Source organism: Lytechinus pictus, chromosome 10 (assembly GCF_037042905.1).
Source record: "Lytechinus pictus isolate F3 Inbred chromosome 10, Lp3.0, whole genome shotgun sequence".
NCBI lineage: Eukaryota > Metazoa > Echinodermata > Echinoidea > Temnopleuroida > Toxopneustidae > Lytechinus > Lytechinus pictus.
In genome coordinates, this window is record NC_087254.1 from 32,631,501 (window position 1) to 32,654,199 (window position 22,699).

General features: G+C 34.4%; 2 protein-coding genes across 2 annotated transcripts; one reads left to right on the forward strand and one right to left on the reverse strand.

Annotated features, from left to right (window-relative positions):
• The first annotated feature begins 899 nt into the window (after positions 1–899).
• On the forward strand, positions 900–4,863 carry LOC129269498 (outer membrane lipoprotein Blc-like). The gene is made up of 4 exons (XM_054907003.2): positions 900–1,221; positions 1,862–1,925; positions 2,851–3,009; positions 3,899–4,863. The coding sequence occupies exons 1-4, from the start codon at positions 1,078–1,080 to the stop codon at positions 4,144–4,146; spliced, it is 615 nt and encodes a 204-aa protein (XP_054762978.2). The 5' UTR covers positions 900–1,077; the 3' UTR covers positions 4,147–4,863.
• A 763-nt stretch (positions 4,864–5,626) lies between these two features.
• Positions 5,627–21,490, reverse strand: LOC129269499 (dynactin subunit 5-like). Its single transcript, XM_054907004.2, has 6 exons — positions 21,365–21,490; positions 13,601–13,669; positions 12,973–13,091; positions 12,051–12,162; positions 8,158–8,260; positions 5,627–7,419 (listed from the first exon to the last, which is right to left on the reverse strand). Exons 1-6 carry the CDS (start codon positions 21,410–21,412, stop codon positions 7,319–7,321), a joined length of 552 nt encoding a protein of 183 aa, XP_054762979.1. The 5' UTR covers positions 21,413–21,490; the 3' UTR covers positions 5,627–7,318.
• Positions 21,491–22,699: the final 1,209 nt, after the last annotated feature.

Consider the following 22,699-nt stretch of genomic DNA (forward strand, 5'->3'; position numbering starts at 1 on the left):
TGCTCTTGAGATAATTTTGTAAACAAAAGAGAGAGAGATAGAAATCAACCTTTTAACCACTGATCTCTCCCCTATCTGGATGGGAACAATAACGCTGATTGGCCTATTCCGTGTTGAAGCACCGGAAGTTGGTACATCTGCACCTCATGGAAAAGATTATTTGAATAGAGAGAAAAACCACACAATAATGCTGAAAATTTAATCAAAATCAGAAGTAAAATATGAAAGTTATGATATTTCAAAGTTTTACTTAAGCGATGAAGTTTTCGGTGTTATGCTTGTTTGATTTTTTTTTTTGGGGGGGGGGGGTGGTGGACTTAAATAAAAAGGGGTTTCAAGCCCATGCAGTGTTATAAGCCTGCATAACCTAGAAAGTCCTCGCCCTATCCCTAAGATGTTATTTGGCAAACCTCCAAAATACCCCTAGACAATTAAGTCATCCATTCTTCCTTAGGCACCTTAAATATATGAAGTTTTGTATGAAAAGCAATACGAGCTTCAGCATTGGCGGCGGAAGCAAACAAATTTAGGGGGGGGGGCCACCTGAAATTTGTGGATGGACACAGGGAAAAAATTTGACAAGCCAAAAAAAAAAAAAAAAAAAAAGGTTATCAACCTAAATTTTAGGAGGGGATCGCGAAAATTTTTGACAAGCAAAAAAAAAAAAAAAAAAAAAAAAAAAAAAAAGGTAATCAACCTAAATTTTAGGGGGGGGGGCCACAAACATTTCAGGGGGGGCCCAATTCAATTCAGGGGGGACGCAGGAAACAAAATTGACAAGCAAAAAAAAAAAAAAAAAGCCTTATCAACAAAAAATTTAGGGGGGGACCGTCCCCCCCACCTCAAATTTAGGGGGGGACAGGTCCCCCCGCTTCCGCCGCCTATGAGCTTCAGTGTGCAGACAGCTATAGCGTATCGCTCACAATGCACATGCTAGTGGAGCGATCGCGTTCCTTTTGGGGGAACTGGTATGGCGGACAATAGAACTCGCGGGCTTCAAACAAAGGACCCTCCCCGCATATCCAGTTAGTGGAGAGATCAGTGCTTTTAACAGCAGAGCTCATCAAAACGTTCAAGATGGCGTCTAGATATGGTGTTATGTTCCTGCTCGCTTTCTTGCTTGGAGTATCTTTCAACTCTGTAGAGGGTCGACCAATCTTTCCCAATATAAAGACAGTGACTAATCTCAACATTGACAATTATGTCGGAAGGTGGTACGAGGTAATTATTATCATTCACCTCACAAACTATTTGATACAACTTATCTATCGATTTACTAATAAACTTTGCATAAATTATAGATTTAAAAGTTACAACAAAGTGATGGAGGTCTATCAGAAGATAGGCTATACAATTTGCAAAAAAATTGACGATAGTGAAGGATGCACTGTCAATATTTTATACAAATCATTGTATATGAAATATATATTTGAGGTTTTACATGTAAGATTGTTGAGTTATAGAAATAGTTGTCAAGAACAAGTCATGAAAAAACAGGTGAAAAGTATTTTTTAAAGGACAATGAGATGGCATAATTTAGAAGGAGAAACGGAACAAAATGGATGGGGAAAAGGACATATTCGGAAAAGAAAAGGCATAAAAAGAAATGCTCTACAAATATCACTATCCTCAAGAATATGGTATAGCGGCTTATACGTTTTGCGGAAACCCCTTAAAAATCAAATTTCAGTTAGCACCCATACATAAACCAGGCAAGGAAAGCACTATCAGTGAACAATTTAAAATAAAATCTAATTTATTTAATAAGCATATCAAGAGTTCTCACATAGCAATGTATAATAATGTCGTTGAATAGCTTTTACGATCAAATTTTTTTTTTTTTAATATCATAATTATGTAGATGTACTCTGACCTTGTAGTGAAGGCCACATTTGAAAGGAATTCATATTGCACAACAGCCACATGTAAGTATAAAAATATAATGGTTTAAATCATACTCGCAAATGGCAAGGTAAACCTATACTTTTTCTCAAAATTTTTAAGTTCCCCTATTGAGCCAACCACCACACAACATACGACGCTCAATATCAAAAGATTTCGTTACTTTTGCATGCTTCTGTTTTATGTTTTTTTTAAATAATTTTCTTGTAGCTTTCGGCCATCTAACGAAATTTTGCCTTTCGGTCACAACTTCTTTCTTGAATGTTATAGGCCTATATGCATAAATATTTATTTCACATTTATCAAACAGTCAATGTCTAAACGAACCCCTCACTAATATAGTTCCATCCTTTCTGCAGTCTGTCTGTCTATGTTATGTGTCTGGCAAAAGGAAGAAAACTATTGAAACGATCCTATATTTTTCATTTATTCTGATTTTATGTTCCGCGTACAAAGAATCTTGCTATATATATGATTGCTTAAAAATCAATCACTGTCTTGACAATAGTATTCCCCCATCATTCATCGCTCACGGTGATGCAATTCGTGTGTTCGTTGATCACTTTAGCCCCAAGAGTCATAACGCTTTGTGAATGAATTTTAGTACGCTTGAAATACATTGCCGCCCCCCCCCCATTTGTGGTTTGGATATTTTTTTTTCAATTACGTGAATGACCACGTAAGCTTCATTTGTTAAACCACAAATGAACTTGATTTATTTCCGCATATAAGATGGAGGTCATTCTATTGGTTTCTTTACATATTATGTTTGGACATTTTGAGTTAGTTCAAATCTACCAAAGACATGATAACATAAATACCAGTTACGTAATGAGTCCCGCCCCCCCCCCTAAAAAAAAAAAACAAGGGGCGCAACATGGCATGTGAGGTAAAATCTAAATGTATGATATTTGTTATAATATTTCATTTCCATTTTTTTTTATGAAGATGGGAAAATTAACGATACTGCTGTGACAGTTTTCAATTCTGGTCGCCTTGGTTCTCCAACTGGCCAGCCATCTGAGATACGTGGCATGGCATATGTTGCTGACGCAGCTGAACCCGGTCAACTCAAGTTGAAGTTCCCTAATATACCTCTTGGAGATTGTAAGTTGGTATATATGCCTAACTTCAAGGTTATAGTATATTGCTTATTCATAAGGCCTAAGTTTCATTTAAAAAATCATATCATATGATTTGTTACATCATTACAAATGTAATTGAAAAAGGAAACTACAGACTTCGGGGGCAAGTGCCCCCTTCCAATCGGTAATTGAAGGGAAAAGAAAGTGGTAAAGGAGGAGAAAGGGATAAATAGAAAGAAACCTACTAGGAAGGGGGAATTATATTTTATGCAAACGCGCGTGTACATAGAAATTCGATGACAGGACGTAAAATTGTTTTGTTAAAAAATGAAACTTGTCAATGATAGTAGTAGTAGACTAGTAGCAGTAGTAGGAGGAGGAGGAGTAGTAGTAGTAGTAGTAGTAGTAGGAGGAGGAGGAGGAGGAGGAGGAGGAGTAGTAGTAGTAGTAGTAGTAGTAGTAGTAGTAGTAGTAGTAGTAGTAGTAGTAGTAGTAGTAGTAGTAGTAGTAGTAGTAGTAGTAATAGTAGTAGTAATAGTAGTAATAGAAGTAATATTAGTAATAGTAGTAGTAGTAGTCATTAGCAGCAGCAGCAGTAACAGTAGTAGTAGTAGTAGTAGTAGTAATAGTAGTAGTAGTAGTAGTAGTAGTAGTAGTAGTAGTAGTAGTAGTAGTAGTAGTAGTAGTAGTAGTAGTAGTAGTAGTAGTAGTAGCAGCAGTAGTAGTAGTAGTAGTAGTAGTAGTAGTAGTAATAGTAGTAGTAGTAGTAGAAGTAGTAGTAGAATGAACCCTAATTAACCTTTATGATCGCATTGTGTTTATAGACAGTTGGAGACGGTGGTTTCCTAGGCAACAGCCTACATATTTGTCTTATTTCCCTATAATCCTGAATTCCTCCGATCTCTTTTCAGATTGGGTAATCGCACTGGGCCCAGTGGAGGACAACAAATACCAGTACGCGGTGGTGACCGAGCCTTTGATGCTACAGTTATTCATTCTCGCCCGAGACCCTGACGAGTTCCGCCAGAAATACGAGGATGAAGTCCTCGACATTGTGAAGGATGCAGGGTTTACAAAATTCTACAACGAACCCAGAAAGACCGTGCAAGTACCCGACTGCATTTACCCGCCATCGAGCAAATTCGTTTATGAAAATTAATTCAATTGTCATACTTAGATGGAGATTACAACTGGAGAACATTTTTGTTACTGGTTGATATCTCATCATCATCACTACCATGATTTTATGGGCAATATTTCCAGGAATATTTTAGTCGTTTCATCAGTTGGACGATTGAGAGTGCCGAGAAAATAGCATTGTAATCGGATTGTTAAGAATATAATTGTCTTTGTAAGTCTATTTTGGTTGTGCAGAGAGGGTATCTTATTCTTGTGTTGAGATCAAAAGTTTAATAATTTGTTATTTTCAACCAACACAGATGAACTTTCATGAATGTATCTTATTTTTGTATTAATTTATATAGTACAATGCGGGGTACAATGTCAGAATCCAGTGAACGCAAAATCCATAATTTGGGGTATCTACGCCCTTCATACTATTTTGTTTCAATGGGACATATTCTTATATCTATCCACAACTGAACTCCCCGTCGTTTTTTTTTTCACAACAGGCAAAATGCCATTGATATATAGTTTTTTTGTTTTTGTTTTTTTTTACATTAGTTAACCTTTGATAATTTTCCCACTTGACAGTTTTAATGCATTAATATATTGCTGCCTTATTTAGATTTAAACCTAGAGCAGTTGACAATTAAAGACGAAACAACACAATGGTTTTTATCTAGGTTCTTAATCTGTAATCGTTACTTCCCTTTGATGTTTCTAATAAATATGTATGAAATTATTACCAAACCAAGTCAAGAGCATCGTCATGATTGTAAGCTATGACCCTTTCACAGTATTGTATTTTCCTATTGCATCATTATAGGTGTTATGAACGAAGAGTATGGTAGCTCTCTAAAGTTTGATCAACTTTGGTCTTTGTGTGATTCCTGTAGATGGGGGAGGGGCTAAAACATGTGTAAAACTTGTGAAGTCAAAAACGTCTAACCTCCCTCCCCCCAAGACATCTACATCAATCAATCCTACAATCAAAGATGCTTGAAGCTTATAGCAGACCATGTACAAAATTTGCAATCAATTGTAAATATCAATTACATCTGTAATGTTACAGGGTCCTTTGATCTAACCCTCTTGATCAAACAAAATGTGCCATTCCTTTATTTTTGTCATACACTAGATCGACTAGAACACATCTATTTTCATCTCTTCCTTTGCTTGCTTCAATATCTTTGTTGAAACTTGAGTTGTGTTTTCTTTAAGTAAAGTTGCTAAATAATAATTTAAAGGCATGCTATTTAAGGATTAAAAACTCTCCATTCGCCTCCTTTCACTTTCTCTTCTCTCCGTCTCATTCTCTCGTTTTTTTTTCTCTCTCTCTCTCTCTGTGCAGTGCTATCAACCCAGACTGATAAAGATACCACAAAGTCTATTATGTGCATTTACAACTTTCTGGACTCTTTCATAAATTGCCTAGGAGGATTCTAAGCTGAATAACAAAAAACTGCAAAATTTCATTCTTCTACAACACAGAATATTTATAACTCTGAAAATATATGTTCATTCCATGTATGCTTTTATTTACAGCACTTTTTACAGGCCATGGTAACTGATCTTTATTCAATATATTATTAAATAATGTAACCTCTTCAATATCGATTCATGGAATAATTGAAAATGATATACCAATAACTTCTTGTTCTTTTACATTTTCTATCATGATTTTATTTGTATGTTGTTCTCAAATTTAGGATTTGTGGAGAACCCTACGTTCAATGGAGCTGGCATTTCATAATGGAATGTTATCAATACATATAGTATACATGCATAAAAATAATCAGGGCCGGTATTCAATACTTGGATTTATAAAATTACATGCATTTACCTAGTAAGAAAAAACTTGAATCAAATTCAATTCATACCTACAGTAGCATTATATTTAAATAGGCTGAATTCAAGAAAAATCTCACTGAACAGCAATTTGACATCATATTGTCATTCCCAAATAATGCGTAAGTAAACTGCTGCATCAAAATGGCTATAATTCTGCAACACTCAGGATGCATAAGACCAACATTCTTACATTGGCTTTACTCTCATTGATACATATAGCTGTCTTAAATCAAAGGTGAAATAATTATCTTAATTCATCATTCGAACATAAAATTTGCTAAGTATTTTATCAAAGTAAGTTCCTCAGTAAAAAGTAAAGAACTAAATTTCTACCTGAAGTCATGAATTGAATAAAGGTCTGGCAGAGCTACAATTTTAGTTACAAATTTTAAATAGGATTCTGTAATGCATTTGATGATTTTCATTGTATTTGTAATTCAAATCCTTTTGCCTGAAAACCTGAATTTTATGTGAAATTTTCTGTTTTACGTATCACAGAAAACAGGGGACTCTTTTCTAAGCCATAGCGGGTACATGTAATACAACTGCACCAGTACATACACTGGTAAAATATGGGTAAAGATAAATAACATGCATATATATATATGAGCTGTACATAAATTAATTTGATATTATCTACCAATCTAATACATATATACACTATTTTAAAGCCCACATCTTCACCTTACATTCAGAATTTATACTCTCTTCATTTGGGTAAAAAGCAGATAATGTCCTCTCAGCCTCTGAGTTGCAGACCAGTTAAGAATTAAATTCCATTGGCAATCATAAGGATTCAACAGCCTAAATTTACAAAGATGTTATGAATGGTTTGAAAACATACAGATTTCATGCATCAATAATACTTGATAATGCATATATTGATGAAGTGTCTGATAGTGATTGCATGCTTTTATAACATGGAGCTAAATTGATCAAACCTATCTACTGAACCAATGAGCCTGTATATCAATCAAAAAGTGGACTCATTAATAATGTATTTAGTAACAAGCGCCAATTTAGCATCCTGTCTCAAAAGCATGCATTCATTATTCTTTCTCAATAAACGTGCTGAATTAAAAGCATAAAATCTGCATAAACCATAGTTTCAAACAACAGATTCGAAACCATCATTGTGATTTTGAACCATTGTGAAATATCTGTAAAATTGGATGGCAAAGTATCGCAAAAACTGAACCAAACTGCTGGCAAATCAAACAGCAAGATTTTGGTGTGCTGTCATCAGATCACATGACGAGCAGTAATCATCTCTCTCATTCAACTCGACTTCAGACTGGTTGAAGAGCAATGAGATCATAAGATGTATATATGGTAGGCTATAAAAAAAAGGGGAGGTCTCATTTAGCCTCCTGTATTGGCAAGAAATGTTGATAGTAACCCCTGGTGACATCAACCATCAGCTCTTGGGTGCATTCTGGTAACTCTCCTGAAACAGAACCTACAAGAATGGAACAAAGACATAGGATATGACATGGATAATTTCAGTCATAATTACAGAAATGAAAGAAGAATAAAGTACTTGCCAAGTCACACAATAAATGATATATTTTATATCTTGCATAATTCCACTTCCATACAGGTTTTGTAGGTAAACGTTTGCCCAAGCCAAAGCAAATTCTACACTAGATGATGCAACATTTGTGTCATATACCTCTTCTAAGTCGAAGAGATTTCTGTGGTCTTAACAGATTTGACCTGAGCAAAGTAACTTGTATTTATATATCTCGCGCAATCAGTAAACAAGGTGTTTAAAGCACTCCAATTATATTTAATTTGTACAGTGTTCATAATAATTCAAGAACATCTTTGCTACCAGTATCAGTTGATGACGATAAAGATGGTGACAATGATTATGCAAAGGGCGATTGTGGTGATGATTATGATGATTATGATGAGGATGATAACGGTGGTAGTGGTGGAGGTGGTGATGATGATGGTACTGATACTAATGATGATGATGATGATGATAATGATGATGATAATGATGATGATGGTGCTGATACTAATGATAAAGATGATGATGGTGGTGGTGATGAAGATGATAATGAAATCAAGGTGGATAATGAAGATGCTAGTGATGATGTTGATGGTGGTGATTCTGATACTGCCAATGATGGTTACAGTGATATTGATGTTGAAAATTACTATTACACAATTAGGTTTCTGAATAACATACCTGGATTTCCGGAAACCACAGTAAAAGGTGGAACAACAGTCTCTGGGGCAAGATATGTATTATCAGCTATTGCACAGCAGTCTTTCAAGACACACCTCCTCCCCTGTAAACAACAATAAAAACACATGGATGAGCAATGGCCCAGTACTACTTCAGTTGGTGCTGGAGATATTATTTCAAGAAGTCTCTTGTCAGATATCTCTGAATATCGCTTCCAGTAATTTGGCTTCGAATCTGCCGTTCAAACTTACACTTTTCCTCAATAATCTATGCCTCTCTATGTTTTCTTGAACCCACTCACTGTGATGTATAATCATGCATAATAGTGCTAACGAACTAAATTCAGCAGTTCAAGGCAGGGTTGGCACGTTTTAAACGGTGTGTTTTAAAACATGTTTTAAAACGCGTTTTAAAACACCCGTTTTTTTTACAAAAAAAACGTGATTTAAAACGCCTCATAGACTTGTGTGTTATGAATATGCATGGATGTGATTTTACATGAATATATTTTTTTATACTTTTATTTCTTAAGTGGTATATTATTTTCTTCTAACTAAATCTCTTTTTCAACACCACTCTTTTTCTCCTCTCTCTTTCCCCCCTTCTCCCTTTTTCCATTGCTTTGTCGTGTTCCTTTCCTCCTGTTCAATTATGTACATCAATCTATATTTCTCATTTTAACAAGCATTTGAGTGTTGTGCTCACTTTTAGACAGGGAAAGAAACACTATTAAAAATAAGCTCAAATATGTAATAGTAGTACTTGAATGAAATGGAAGTGTTGCACAAGCACAATAATATTTTGCAAATAGACAGTATAACTGACATTGTAACCTTGAGGTACACACTAAAGTAGGTGAAACTTTGCGCTTCGTAAAGATGAAGAAAAGTAGTTTAATTTATAATAAGATAATCAGCTAGCAAACCTTAAAGGACAAGTCCACCCCAAGAAAAAGGTATTATGCTGAAAATTTCATCAAAGCGGATGTAAAATAATAAAGTGATGACATTTTAAAGTTTCGCTTAATTTCGCAAAACAGTTATATGCGCATCCTGGTTGGTATGCAAATGAGGGGACTGATGACATCACTTACTATTTATTTTGTATGTCGTTTTTTTCTCATTGTCATGTAAAATATAGTTTTTTCCTCCCTGAACATGAGTGGAACTACAATTGTTTTAACATTTTTTGGTTCAGTCAAGTTGGTCATTATTATCAAATCTGTATAAATTGAAATATTGTATTGTTCAAACAATTAAAAAAACAAAAGAAATAGTGAGTGAGGGACATCATCAACTCTCTCATTTGCACATCACTGAGTTGTTATAAATGTTTTGTGAAAAATAAGCGAAACTTTAAAATGTCGTAACTTTCTTATTTCACATCCGATTTCGATGAAATTTTCAGCATTATGCTTGTTTGAATTTTTTCTACTGATTCAAATCAACATTTTTCTGGGGTAGATTTGACCTTTAACCCTAACAATCCCAGGGGACTGTAATGGCCCCCTTAAAAATTTCTATGATAAATCCATAAGCACGGCAGGGCCACGCCATATTGTTCAAGACTATTTTTTGGATACATGCATGGATATGCGGTTATGATATTACCATGGAGCTATCAGCACATTGATAGCTCCATGATATTACACAAGTGCATGTCAGACCAGAATTGCTCAATATCGTGATTTCATGTATAAAGCCAATGCAAATTTTTTGCCAACATTTGATCTAAATCAATATTTGTGCTTTTTGTTAATGATTGGAAAATTATTGCCAATAATTTTCATTAAAAAACTTTAAAAAAAACCCAAAAGTAACCACAAAACTGTACATAAGAAATATAAAAAAAACAAGTTAAAAAAAACATTGAAAAAAACAATTTGATCAGAATTCCTCAATTAAAGAAATAAGCAGTTCAAGGGCCTAATATTTATAGATTTAAAGATAAATTCCAGTTTTGGTAACGATCTCAAAATGACTTTTTACAGAATCTAATATAATGACCACCCAAGTGTCTGTTTGTATGAATAAAAAATATGTGCCAAAGGATTCTGGAAGAAATTGTGTTATTGCTGAGAAATAAGCAAAATAAGCGCGGATTCGGTCACTTCCGTCGGGTCTTTATTCCAGCAATAATAATACACTGTCCCACGTGTGCCTATCTGTGTTGGTGATCTTCAGTGTGAACATTTTTCAGCGTAGATTTTAAGATTTCACAAAGTTCAGTTCATGTAACTGTACCAGATCTAGATTCTCGATGATATACTGACAATTAAGCCTGGTTTTACAGACTTTCTGATGAAATCAGTGTTTACTGCAATTACTGGAATTTCTCTTTCAACCCAAACTTATATTTCATGCACTTGTGGGTACCCGGTAGGATGCGAAAATCATTGTAGCTTGTCCAATACTGTGTGCGCCTCACTAGCGACTGACTGGAATACTACCCAAGGAGTGGAGGATGTGCATACATTGTGTGCGGGAATGACTGATTGATCCGATGACTGGGTTAATAATATATCTGTAAAGTGCTTAGACACATCGTTCCAATGTATTAAGCGCTATATAAAAGCGGACTATTATTATCATTATTATTACTTAAAATTGGTATAATTGATTCAAATGAAATAAAGCATATTGAGTAAATGAAATTAAGCTTTGAAAGCCTATATTCTATAGATTATGTTGTTTTCTTACATAGCACAACTTCTCCTCACCCCCTAGATTGACAAGACTAAAAAACCCTGAGACTACATGTATGAGGAATAAACTTATAAAATGTCAACTTAATTTTTCGGCATTCAATTTCCTTGATTTAGTAATTTTGGGAAAAATATGAATTTTTCTGTTGAAAATTCAGTAACAAAAATTGTAGTCATCTCTTACTTACTCCATAAATGTATTTAAAACATCAAGAGCTTAAATCATACTGTATTAAGTGTATAATTTAATTGATTTACAGGAAAATTACATCGTTCGTTGGAAAAAAAAACGTTTTAAAACGATTTAAAACGTTTTAAAACAATAAAAAACGTTTTATTTGTTTTTTTTAATAAAAACGTTTTTTATTACAACCCTGGTTCAAGGTATTCACAGTCATTATTATTATTATAACAATCAAATCTCAGCCAATTGGATTCAAGAATTTCAGTGTTAGTTTGCATGAGCTGATTATTCTATTATTCATGTGCATAGGATACAGTGCTTCGCCCAGAGTAACAGGAAAAGGACTAAAACAATCTTCCCATTGAAAAAAAAACACACTTGGAAAGATACATGTAAACCTAAATTTATATCAAGTAATCATTATTTCTATCCATATATTGACCTTAATCAAGAAAACCTCTGAACTACAGATATATTTTGATATGAGTACACTGTAGGTTTATTCGGTCATAGCTAATGGGCTACCAAGATAACGATAAACATGATGAAGAGGTAATGTGGCCCACAGGTTTTAATACCTGATGAGACACATGAAGGTCTTGGGATTGATTCCTGTCAAGTCATTTAAATAATGCCCTTGAGCAAGTAATTTACTGTACATGGCTCTCATTGTGAATTGAATAAATGAAAATGCTACAGGCATTATTTGTTACAACAAAGTTTGAATTCATTGGCATAAGTCAGGTGCATAGAGATAACAATATTATTGTTGAATCCAAATTTGGAGTATCTTAACATAATAGCCTTTAGGTCCCCACTTTAACATTTTCCAGAATGCAAATTTTACGTTATTTGGTGTTCTAAACATCATAAACAGAACATGAAAAAGCAATTGTAAATAGCGAAAATTGTAAGAATTCTGTGATATGTTTCTGCTTTATGTAATATTGCGGAAAACTGGGGAAATTATAATAGCCCTATTAAGAGATGATCAAAATTACTTACAATGACGCAGTTCTTTCCTATGTGTACATATGAGCCGACTTGAGCAGCATTGACTATACAATCTTCATCAATGAAAACATGATCTCCTATATGAAGAGGGAAGAATGCCACCCTAAAAAATGAAAAAAGGAAAAACTTTAAAATTAATGAAAAATTCACTGGATAACATGCACATTTTTGGTGCTAAAAATATTTGATATATAGAAGATCAAGTGTACTGCATGACTTTGCCTGTGAGTGATGTTAAACAAAGAAGTTGGAGCTGGGGAAAAAACAAGGACCTGATATAACGGCTGACAGTAATCAATGCTTGTGCTTGGATTCACATCACTTGATGTTAAGCTTTTGAAATGACCACAAATGCTAACATTTTCTACACTAAAAAGCCCATTTTGGAGCCCAGTCAAGCAACAAGATTTGTGCTCTAATAACCAACACCCTTCTTGAAACCAATCTGAATTTGATTTGTTTATAAAAAATCATTAAATTAAGTCTCAACATTAATTTGTATTACAAAATATATTATTTCTTTTTGATCTTTGAGATAATATGGAAAATACTTGCTTGGTATGAATGAGTGAAAACTATAGCCTACAGTCATAATACAAGGAATATTGTTGCTTAGCAATGCCTGTAGTGCTAGCACTAAAGAGAAAATTTATCATCATTGTATAGATATAAGTCCGATTACATAAATATCTGTCCATGGCATGCTACTTTAAAACTACATGTGCATGTAAATGTCAACCAAGAGCTGAATTGGGTGGAATTTACATCAAATGATTAAGTACAAACCATGAATACCATGATCAATATATCATATCAGAGATTCATTTGATTTGCAATAGGGCATACAAATATTTGTCAACAGCATCAACCACCCCCCCCCCCCCCCCCATTGAGTAAAAGTAAACCAATTTACCCTTTGCTGAATTTCTTAAATGGAGGTCTAATGACCGTTCTGGAGCTGATCACACAGTGTCTGCCAATGCGAACATTAGCCAGGTCACCACGAATTATACACTCTGCATGGATGATAGACTAAAGAACAGAAGAAAATGGACCAATTAACATACATACCATAGAGAAGGCAATAGGTAAGTTTTATCTTCGTTACAGCAAAGGATTCAAATTTGTCCCAAAGAGTAGTTTACTAGATTCATAAACTTTGTGAAAATGAGGCATACATGTACTACATGGTTACACGAGTTAGACTTGCTTGCATAAAAGTTTCTTGCAGGTACATGTAGGCTATTTCCAGAAAAATTGCGCTTTGAAACTTTTACTTCAAGGAATATATGACAACATTCACAGAAAAGAATGCTACATGTGCAATATGCATATACGTGGGTCAAAGCTACAAAAGTTAGACATTAAAATAAATGACACTATCATTAAATTGTTCATGTTTCAAAGAAATATTAAGTGAATATTACACAGAGAAAAAAAATTATGCATCTGCTAATATTCAACATTAACTGGTGAAGCCGTGAACAATTTTCTTGTAAAATACTCTTATGGATTTGAGATAATAGAGTCTGATTTCTTACCTTTCCATTCAATACAATGTTCTGACTTCCACATAACACAGACTGCTTACTAACTTTGTTGCCGGATGCCTAGGGGGAAACAACAAGAGAAGTTTAAAGTTTTGTGAAGGTTGCTTTGAAGGAGGATATCCCAGATTACCAGGGTCCCAGAACACAAAGGTAAGTGATTAATCGTAAGCTTGATTTTAATGAACAATTGTACATTGCAGTCAATACATGCAATCAATCGTAGAAGAATGTTCTACAATGATTAGCTTTGTGTCACAGGCCCCAGATGTTCAACATACAAAACAGATAATTAGAATAGATCAAATTATGTTGCTTTCATTGCAATTTGAATTGTTTGGATGATTCCTGAAGAATGACTGGACTGAGAATGAACGAAGGCAGGCAACAATCTTATTTTTTGCATCCGTCAAGTGTTCTTTTTTGCTTACACATATTTTCACCATATTTGCATTCCAAAGCCCCACATTGCCTGTGCGAGGCTCATTGATGAACCTCATATTAGCGTGAATGGGGTGTTTCAGAATATTTGATCTAACTAAGTTAGGACTGGCTTAGGGTCAAAGAAAGTAAGGAGAGACGAAAATAGAAACCGATAATGATTAATAGGCTGCTCTATCTCACTTGTTCACATTATAAATCTTGCCGCTCGACACCAGACCATTTTAACCTGATGATGTATCAGGAGGTTGGTAGAAGGATCCCAAATAGAACTGCTATACTCTACAAGTGGACGTACCATGGCTTTGTAGGCAGCAGTTTTCAGTTTGGGCAAGTCGATACGTAGGTTTCAGCAAAAAGCAAAAGTAGCGTTGCCTTGCAATAGATGTTAGCTGCACAATTCTTTGACTCACTATTACCTGTTAAAACCAGAGAACAATTGATTCAGTGGACAGAATCTATTGTTCTCTGATTTTAACAGGTAAAAATAGAGAGCTTTAGAATGAGTGAACGAGAACGGCATATCAGTCGACTGATCACGTTGTCAACGTAGTGCTTAGTATGCTATACTAACCTCGTACACCGAACCACGTTTGGCCCTGGATTTCTATTCTAGTCAGCAAACATCGTTTCATTACAGAAGTAATATTTGCTGAAACTCCTTCTCGCTACTCACTGGGGGCTCTTTCTGGTGAGTAGCCATAAAGTCATATTTTTTTCTAATTCAAAAATAAAAATCATACAAAAAAAAGCAAATTTGCTTCCCTCGGCCTGGAAAGTGACTTTGCATGTCTCTCCTACGGCAATAAAAGGAAGCCCGATGGTGGCGCTAATGAATTTCACAACCTTGATTCAGCTCCTTGGTAATTTTATAACTGTGTCTGAATTCTTTGAATGAGCAATTCTTATGACTACTTGATTAAATATGGGCACCAGTACTGATGGGCACCAATAAATGAAATACCTTCAAAAACATAATTTAAGATTATTATTGGCGATGATTACACTTTTTGCAAATAATTTAAAACGATGGCTAATTTGAAAATAAATAGAAAAAAATCTACTGTACGTATCTTGATCGAACCAGCAATACAAGCTTTGTTCGTTGTCAATAATACGGTCTACCAAAGTCTATACAATGAAAAGATTGGACACTTCACAGACTTCATGTAATGCTTTGCGTCGATTTACGTGTAAAATAGTTAAGGTGCCTAGTCTTTCCCTTGTCGTGTCTTTGATATGAATATAGATCGCGTGCCCTCTTTAGGTAAAAAATTGATGTTGTCGCCATGGTACAGGCAGCGACGTCAAGAGCAAGAAAACTGAGGAACATGGTGCTAAAAGAAGTCACCAAAGGGACTTTTATCGATCGGTAAGTGAAATGGAACAATTTGATTAGATTTAAGATTTTGTAATTTTGTGCAATCGCATGGAAGTGTTTTATCTGGACTCCAGGAATCTCCAAAGAAGTCAAAGGATCAGCTCATAGAGAGAGTTGCATGCATCGTGCCTTGATTTTCCCGTGCACAGTGGCATGTAATGAACCCTTAAGTGGGCTCCGTGATGTAATGACAATATCAAAATCATTAAACAAAATATCACAGAGTCCTCTGGGCTAACATCAGCATCATTTCAGTACGGTGTTGTCACAATTACCCACTGGGTAATTTCAAGTACTGTGCACTCATCCTACGAACGAGGTTATATAGCCAATATAACCTCGTTCTCGGCACTATAGCATGGACAAAAAAAAACATCGACTATTTTCGTCCCCATCCCTTGCCCCCAAATATCACAACCTTATCAAACTAGATCAAGTGTGATACTTAACATAACTTTATATTAGAAAGATAATCTAAGTGCTGAAAATCATATGAAAAATGAATAAAAACTCAACGATTTTTCCACCTCAGGTGACCGTCGCTCCTTTGGTTCGTTCAATGGTGTTTGATCGAGACAAATCGAAAAAGAAAAAATATCACAAAGCCATAGAGGTTCATCCACCTGGATGGACAAAACACTACTCGTGATGCATTCTGGTATTACATGTCTTGATAGCCTCGACAGATTGGCAATTTTGTTTCGTCTCTAGATAAACGTGTTTAAAGAATACAAAAGTCCAAATGGCTATATTTTTTGCTTATGGTCAATTCCAGCGTAACGGACATGACGTTCAGACAAATTTTTGTAATTCAAAGGTTTATACAGTAGAATTTGCAGTCTTTTGATAATTGTTACTGAGCTTATCAGACACATTTAAGTATCAGTTACATACACATGAAATTTCAAATCGTTTCGTTGAACAGTTGCGGAGAAATTGCACTCTTTGTGAGCGTAACGGACATGACACGAAATGGACGAAGCATTTTTACCTCTTAATGGTTATAAAAATTCCTGTGAATTCTTAGATTGCATGCACCTGATGTTGGTGTTAATTTAACCTTAAGATCATGCTCTATCCATAAAATGGTATTTAACAACAGTTTTGCAGTGCATTATGTATTCATAGCGTAGCGTAACGGACCTGACACATGAAGCGTAACGGACATGACAGTTTCGTCCACTTTTTGTAAGCGATTATAATTATTTTATTACAAGATATGGTACAAGTCTAATTGTTTACATGTTAAGGCTAGAGGTTAGAGACACACATCATAACTGGTAATCTGTAATATCTCCTATTATTTTGCAATTTGAGAGAGGGGCTTTTAGTACAATATTTATAAAACAAAAAAATATTTAGAAAAATTATTTTACACCAGTTAACAACAGTTAATGAGTATTTTCCAGTTACTACCATCCACCACACCTAATTAAAAGAGAAAAAGTTGATTGTAAAGATTATTTTTTATTCATGGCTTACTATGTGACAATATATACTATCGTAACGGACATGACACCCTTACGAAGTGAACTTCATCAGCGCTTCTTAGTTTCAAAATGAAAGAAATATGAATAATGAATGTAATTATGTAACAGCAAAGTACCTTTTCTAACATTCTTAGGAAAAACATGTAGATATTATTAGCAGTATTATTAATTTAATAGCTATAAGCTACATGATAATTTTATATAGAATACAATGCTTATAGTACCACTACGGCACACTGAGAAGACCAAATGAAATCTCATTCTTTGTGAGAAGAAAACAAAATGTACCAGACCTGTATAAATCCAAGATGAACATATTATGAAATGTACTTTATGATAAAGAATATGTACTAGTATTAATGTCAGTTTTAAGATTTTAAAAAATAATATTAAAAAGTATTTTTTAAATTTAATAGCAGTACCTGGAAACCAGTTTTTCATTATAGATTATGTATGAGTAAAGGTAATCGGAATGTTTGTAAATCGCCTCAGGGCATTTTCACGGTAACTGACATTACACGGCACAATGTTTTCACACCTTTCATTGTGTGTATCTCCAAAACAACAAATGATGGGAGTTTGCTTTTGATAGAGTTAATAAAGTGAACCTTGCTGTATACTCTGATACTAAGTTTTCCTATGTAACCACATTTTTTTACGCATCAGCAAGCAAAAATGTATCGGTAACTGACATTACGCAAAAGGACATGCAATTTCAGGGTGTTCATTAAAATTGAAATATCCCATGTCCCTGAGTAGATAGAGTAATAATTTGAATATGTAAATATACCTCCGTTACTAGGTTAAGATGTGTCAAAATATTAAAAAATTCGTTTTTGTCTTTTGGGGACTATGATAATTTTTCCACAACCATGCTGGTAACTGACATTACGGTAACTGACATTACACTTAATTTGCCATAGAGATAACACATGGAAGTCAAATGTGTGGAATCATTGCATTGTATCTTCTGTGCAGGGCTTCACATGAAAGTGAGCTTGATGTGGAAGTATACCCAAGTTTTTAGGAACATTTCAATGAAAAACTTTTTCTTTTTCTCAATTCCTTTCTTTGATTTGAACATTTTTATCATTACTTGTCGGTAACTGACAATACACATTAACATTTACCAGTGCTATATGATTTTCAAAGGCATAATTTTCTTGGTACTTATATGTAAGGCTTTTTAAAATCATAAAAGTTTCATAATACTTCACATTTTTAATTATCAAAAGATAAGAAATGTATGTTTTACTTACTCGGGGGGGGGGGGGGTGGGTCATAGCAGCTACATGTTTTCCTATAGTAATTTGATATTGCATTGACTGTACGCATGGATTTTTCTGACTATACACCCATAATATATTCATCAGTTTTATATTGACTTTTTAAACCTTTTCCTTCTCCAACCTCCCCCTCCCCTCAAAAAAGGCAAAAATGAATAAGGGTTTCCTCCCCGAGGCTACATGTACCCCTCCCCCGAATCTCATGCAGCCATGTAGTTTTATTGATTTCTATTCTGGTCAGTGCAAGCAATGCTTGTTCATATTTGTCGGATTTCAATTCTCTTCATAATTTGTTTAATCATTTTCTTTGCTAATTTCTTTTTTAAGCTGTCAACAAAAAATAAACTATTTGTAAATTAGAAAAAAAAACACCAGTTTTAGTAGATCCATGCAACATTGATCAGAACTGTCAAATTTCACTTTTCATCTATACTTGTAAACCAAAAACAAAATTGTATCACACATCCACACTACTAACAGGTATAAAAACCAGGAATTTACTTTTAGCGAGGCAATGCTCAAAAGAATCCTAGAAACTAAAAAAGGGACCCTGAAAATCCCCTTCATCACAATGTTAAGCTTTAAAAATGTTGCAGATTTAGGCAATAGGTTGGGAAAAGTACCCCCTACCCCCCCCCCCCCCCCCGAAAACCAAACAAAAAATTGTCTGATACAAACAATTATTTACTTGGTAAGTGCATGTACAAAACAATTTCATAGTAATTTTTTTTTGCACGATGGGAATGCAACTTCCTTCATAATTTCATATAGTATTCCTTGTGAACTATACATTTTAAAAGTCAATAGCAAGCTCCTTCTGGTGTGACTTGACTTAAATAACAAGTATACAATATTTCTTCACCATAAAATTGACCACATATTTGCATTTCAATATTGGTAACCAACGTTTTATCATGGTAACTGACATTGCATCTCGGTAACTGACATTACATTTTCCACTTGGTAACTGACATTACATATATTTAATGGTACCCTATGGCTTTATTGTTAATTGGTAATCTTTAATTTTGGTATAGAAGGGAGGGGTGTTACCTAGAGAGGAAATCTACCAAGTTTCATATAATATATCCTCTTTTCCAGGAAATGAGAAAAAAAAGTTCATGTTTTCGGTAACTGACATTACATACCATATCACATACTTCATCAATGTTTTTTTATCAGATGAATGAATTACTGGTGTTTCTTTCTGTGGGATTTTAAAAAGTGTTATAATAGCAAGCTAAATCACAGGCGAAACCATCATGATCAAACCTGTTCTTTAAAAATCTGTCAAAACAAAATATGTATCAATATACTATTTTCAACACTAATTTGTATCCATACTTTGGCAGCCATTTTGAAATAAAAAATGGCTGCCAGAGTCGGAAAAAAAATTTGTCTCAAAAACTTCAGGTCTTGTTTTATTAAAAAACATAAAGCATTTTACATGAATATCAACTTGATTTTTTTGCCTCTGTGTCCATCTGTGGTGAAAATGCCCCTCAGATATTTTTCATTCAAAATAAATATCCTGAGTATAAATTTATAATCATTCTTTCATGATCATGGATGTTCTAAATCTTACGATTTTGCTTGCTGACAAATGTGGCTGTCTCTAATTTCGTTGCATTGTCCGCGCTGCTTGTGTACAAATGAAGATACATCATTCAAATCGTGATTTTGGCTGACCAAAATACTATGATGACATAATTTATTTAATTTATCGCGCCACATTCCTTCCACAGCCCCTTTGCTTTGTGATATTGCAAAAAAGTGCCACTGTAGATTCATGGATTCATAGAGCTACATCATGTAACACAGATATCTGAATAAAAACTTATTTTTAAATGCCATCACTGAACAAGTTGAGGTTGGTGAAAGTCAGATACTTTGAAGCAATATCATCAATGATCTCATGAATTCACAAGTTAGTATTTTATCATGCTCTAAAGTGTCAGTGCAAGCACCTAAGATAATCAATTGTATTGTTCAAACACAAATGATGCAGATTGTGATCTGAGTATGTTGCCAGATCTAGATGCATCTTAGCCTAATATTATGTGGCATACCATTAATTCTCAGAAAAATATACCAGAACAAGAGCTGAACTTTCATCATTCACCAACTTCTAAAAATAGCTTGAATGACATGCAAATTCTAGGAGTTATTACATCCAGCTATCCTCAAGCAATTGAGAGTGACCTCAGTCTGTGACACTGAGCCTAATATTTTGTTTTGGTGAATGATGCCTTTTGTCATAAGGCGTCATGTCCGTTACGCAAAGTGTCATGTCCGTTACGCCATTTTTATGAAAATGAGAAGTGGTAAGGGAAAATGATTGCTACACATGGTAGGGGGTTTAATTCTAACAAAGAATCTGAATCTGCAGTACATTCAGACAAATTTCCTGTAAGCTGTGAAAACTTTAAGTGAAAAACGTAACGGACATGACATTGATAATGGTAAAGAAATCACACAAATCTGAAGATCAATTTCTCTAAAATTGATGAATGGCATAAAATTTAACAATGATTTTCTGTTGATGTAAACATTAATCAACTATTCAAAAGTTAAAAGAGACCTCTGGGACCTTATTTGCTGTTACTGTTACTGTTAGTAGAGACAGGAAAGATAAATTGTTTAAAAATAGCCAAATTTTTTAGATTTTGCAATTTACTATTCTATTTTTTTGATGATGGAAAAAAATACAAAATTTTATCAATATTGCGATTTTTCTATTGGAAATTAAAACTTTATAGAATACTTTCTCAGAAAATTTGACTGCTTAACTTAAGTGAAATCTGAAACTTCATTTTTTCTCTATTAAAGTGAACATTTTCCATCAGCGCAGCGCAGAGGCGTGACGACATAGGCTATCGTAGTATCGATAACGCGATCGATTGGTCCTCTGAACCCAGCTCAGTGTTGGAGCACGGTTCAGCAGCCTTTTCACGCTCTCAACACCAACACCAAACTTGAAAGCACTGCCACTGGCACTGCAGCTGAGCTGTGCGAGCCAAATCGACACAACGCAAATCTTAATGGGTGGGACAACGATTTATTAACACTCTGATTTACTATGGATCTAAAAACACACTTTTTGCACAAGTTACATAGAAAATTTAAATGAAATAGAAGGAAAACAAAACCAGGCACTTACTGTTTCTATATATTCTGCTTTGATGTAGAAAGAGTCCTGTAATTCCATGGTGCTTCCCCCTTTTTATTTCAGGCTGATTGTAGTTTTTTTCTTCTAATTCTCTTTAATCGCATTACTTTTTGTCGCAAGAGAGGGCGACATACCGGTATCTGAACGTAAGATAAAAAGGAGAAGTGCGATTAAGGAGATTTATAATAAAAATGAGGAAACGGTGCGAGATTGCAAAGGTATTATAAAAATCATTCGGGAGTTTTATAAAAATTTATATGCATGTAAAAATCTTGAAACTAATGATGATATTGAAAACATGTTTTTTAGTGATTTACCCAAATTGAGTAAAGAAAATAGAGAGTTTTGTGAATATCCGATAACACATGAAGAATGTTTTCAGGCTTTAAAGGAAATGAAATGGAATAAATCGCCTGGCAATGATGGTTTTACCGCAGAGTTTTACTTTAAATTTTGGCCACTTTTAGGGAAAATCATAGTTGAAGCTTTCAATGAGAGTTTTGAAGTTAAAATGTTGTCAAATTCGCAGAGACAGGGGGTAATTACTCTAATTGAAAAAGAAGGCAAAAATCCTTTGCACATGAAAAACTATAGGCCGATAACTCTTTTGAATGTAGATTATAAAATTTTGTCAAAAGTGTTAGCGACAAGGGTGAAAGAGGTCTTGGGAGATATTATTCATTGTGATCAAGTGGGTTATGTCAAAGATCGTAATATTGGGGAAGCAGTTCGGTTAATTGATGATCTGTTTTTTCAGTCTTTGTATCAACCCTTAGGTTTTTTAATTGCAGTGGATTTTGAAAAGGCATTCGATTGTATCTCTCATAAATTTTTATTCAAAACTTTAGAACATTTCGGGTTTGGGAAAAATCTGTGTTCTTGGGTCAAAACTCTTTATTATAATGTTAGTAGTTGTGTGTTGAACGGGGGGCACTCTACGGGATATTTTGAAGTTAATAGAGGAGTAAGGCAGGGGGATCCACTCTCTCCATATTTATTTATCATAGCGATTGAATTATTAGCTCATTATATTAGGAGAGATGTTAATATTAAAGGGATAGGATTTGGGAAACGGGAAATAAAACAAGTTCTGTATGCAAACGACATTACATTGTTTTTAAAAGATATGAACTCGATCCATAGAGTAAAGAAAATATTCTCAGATTTTGAAAATTTAAGTGGATTGAAGATTAATATGGATAAAACAAACTTTTTATGGTTGGGAGAAGAAAGAGATAGACCTGGTTTACCACTTCTTGGACATTGGTTACAACATATTAAAATATTAGGGGTATGTTTCGCACGGGATTGTAAAGTCAAAGATGA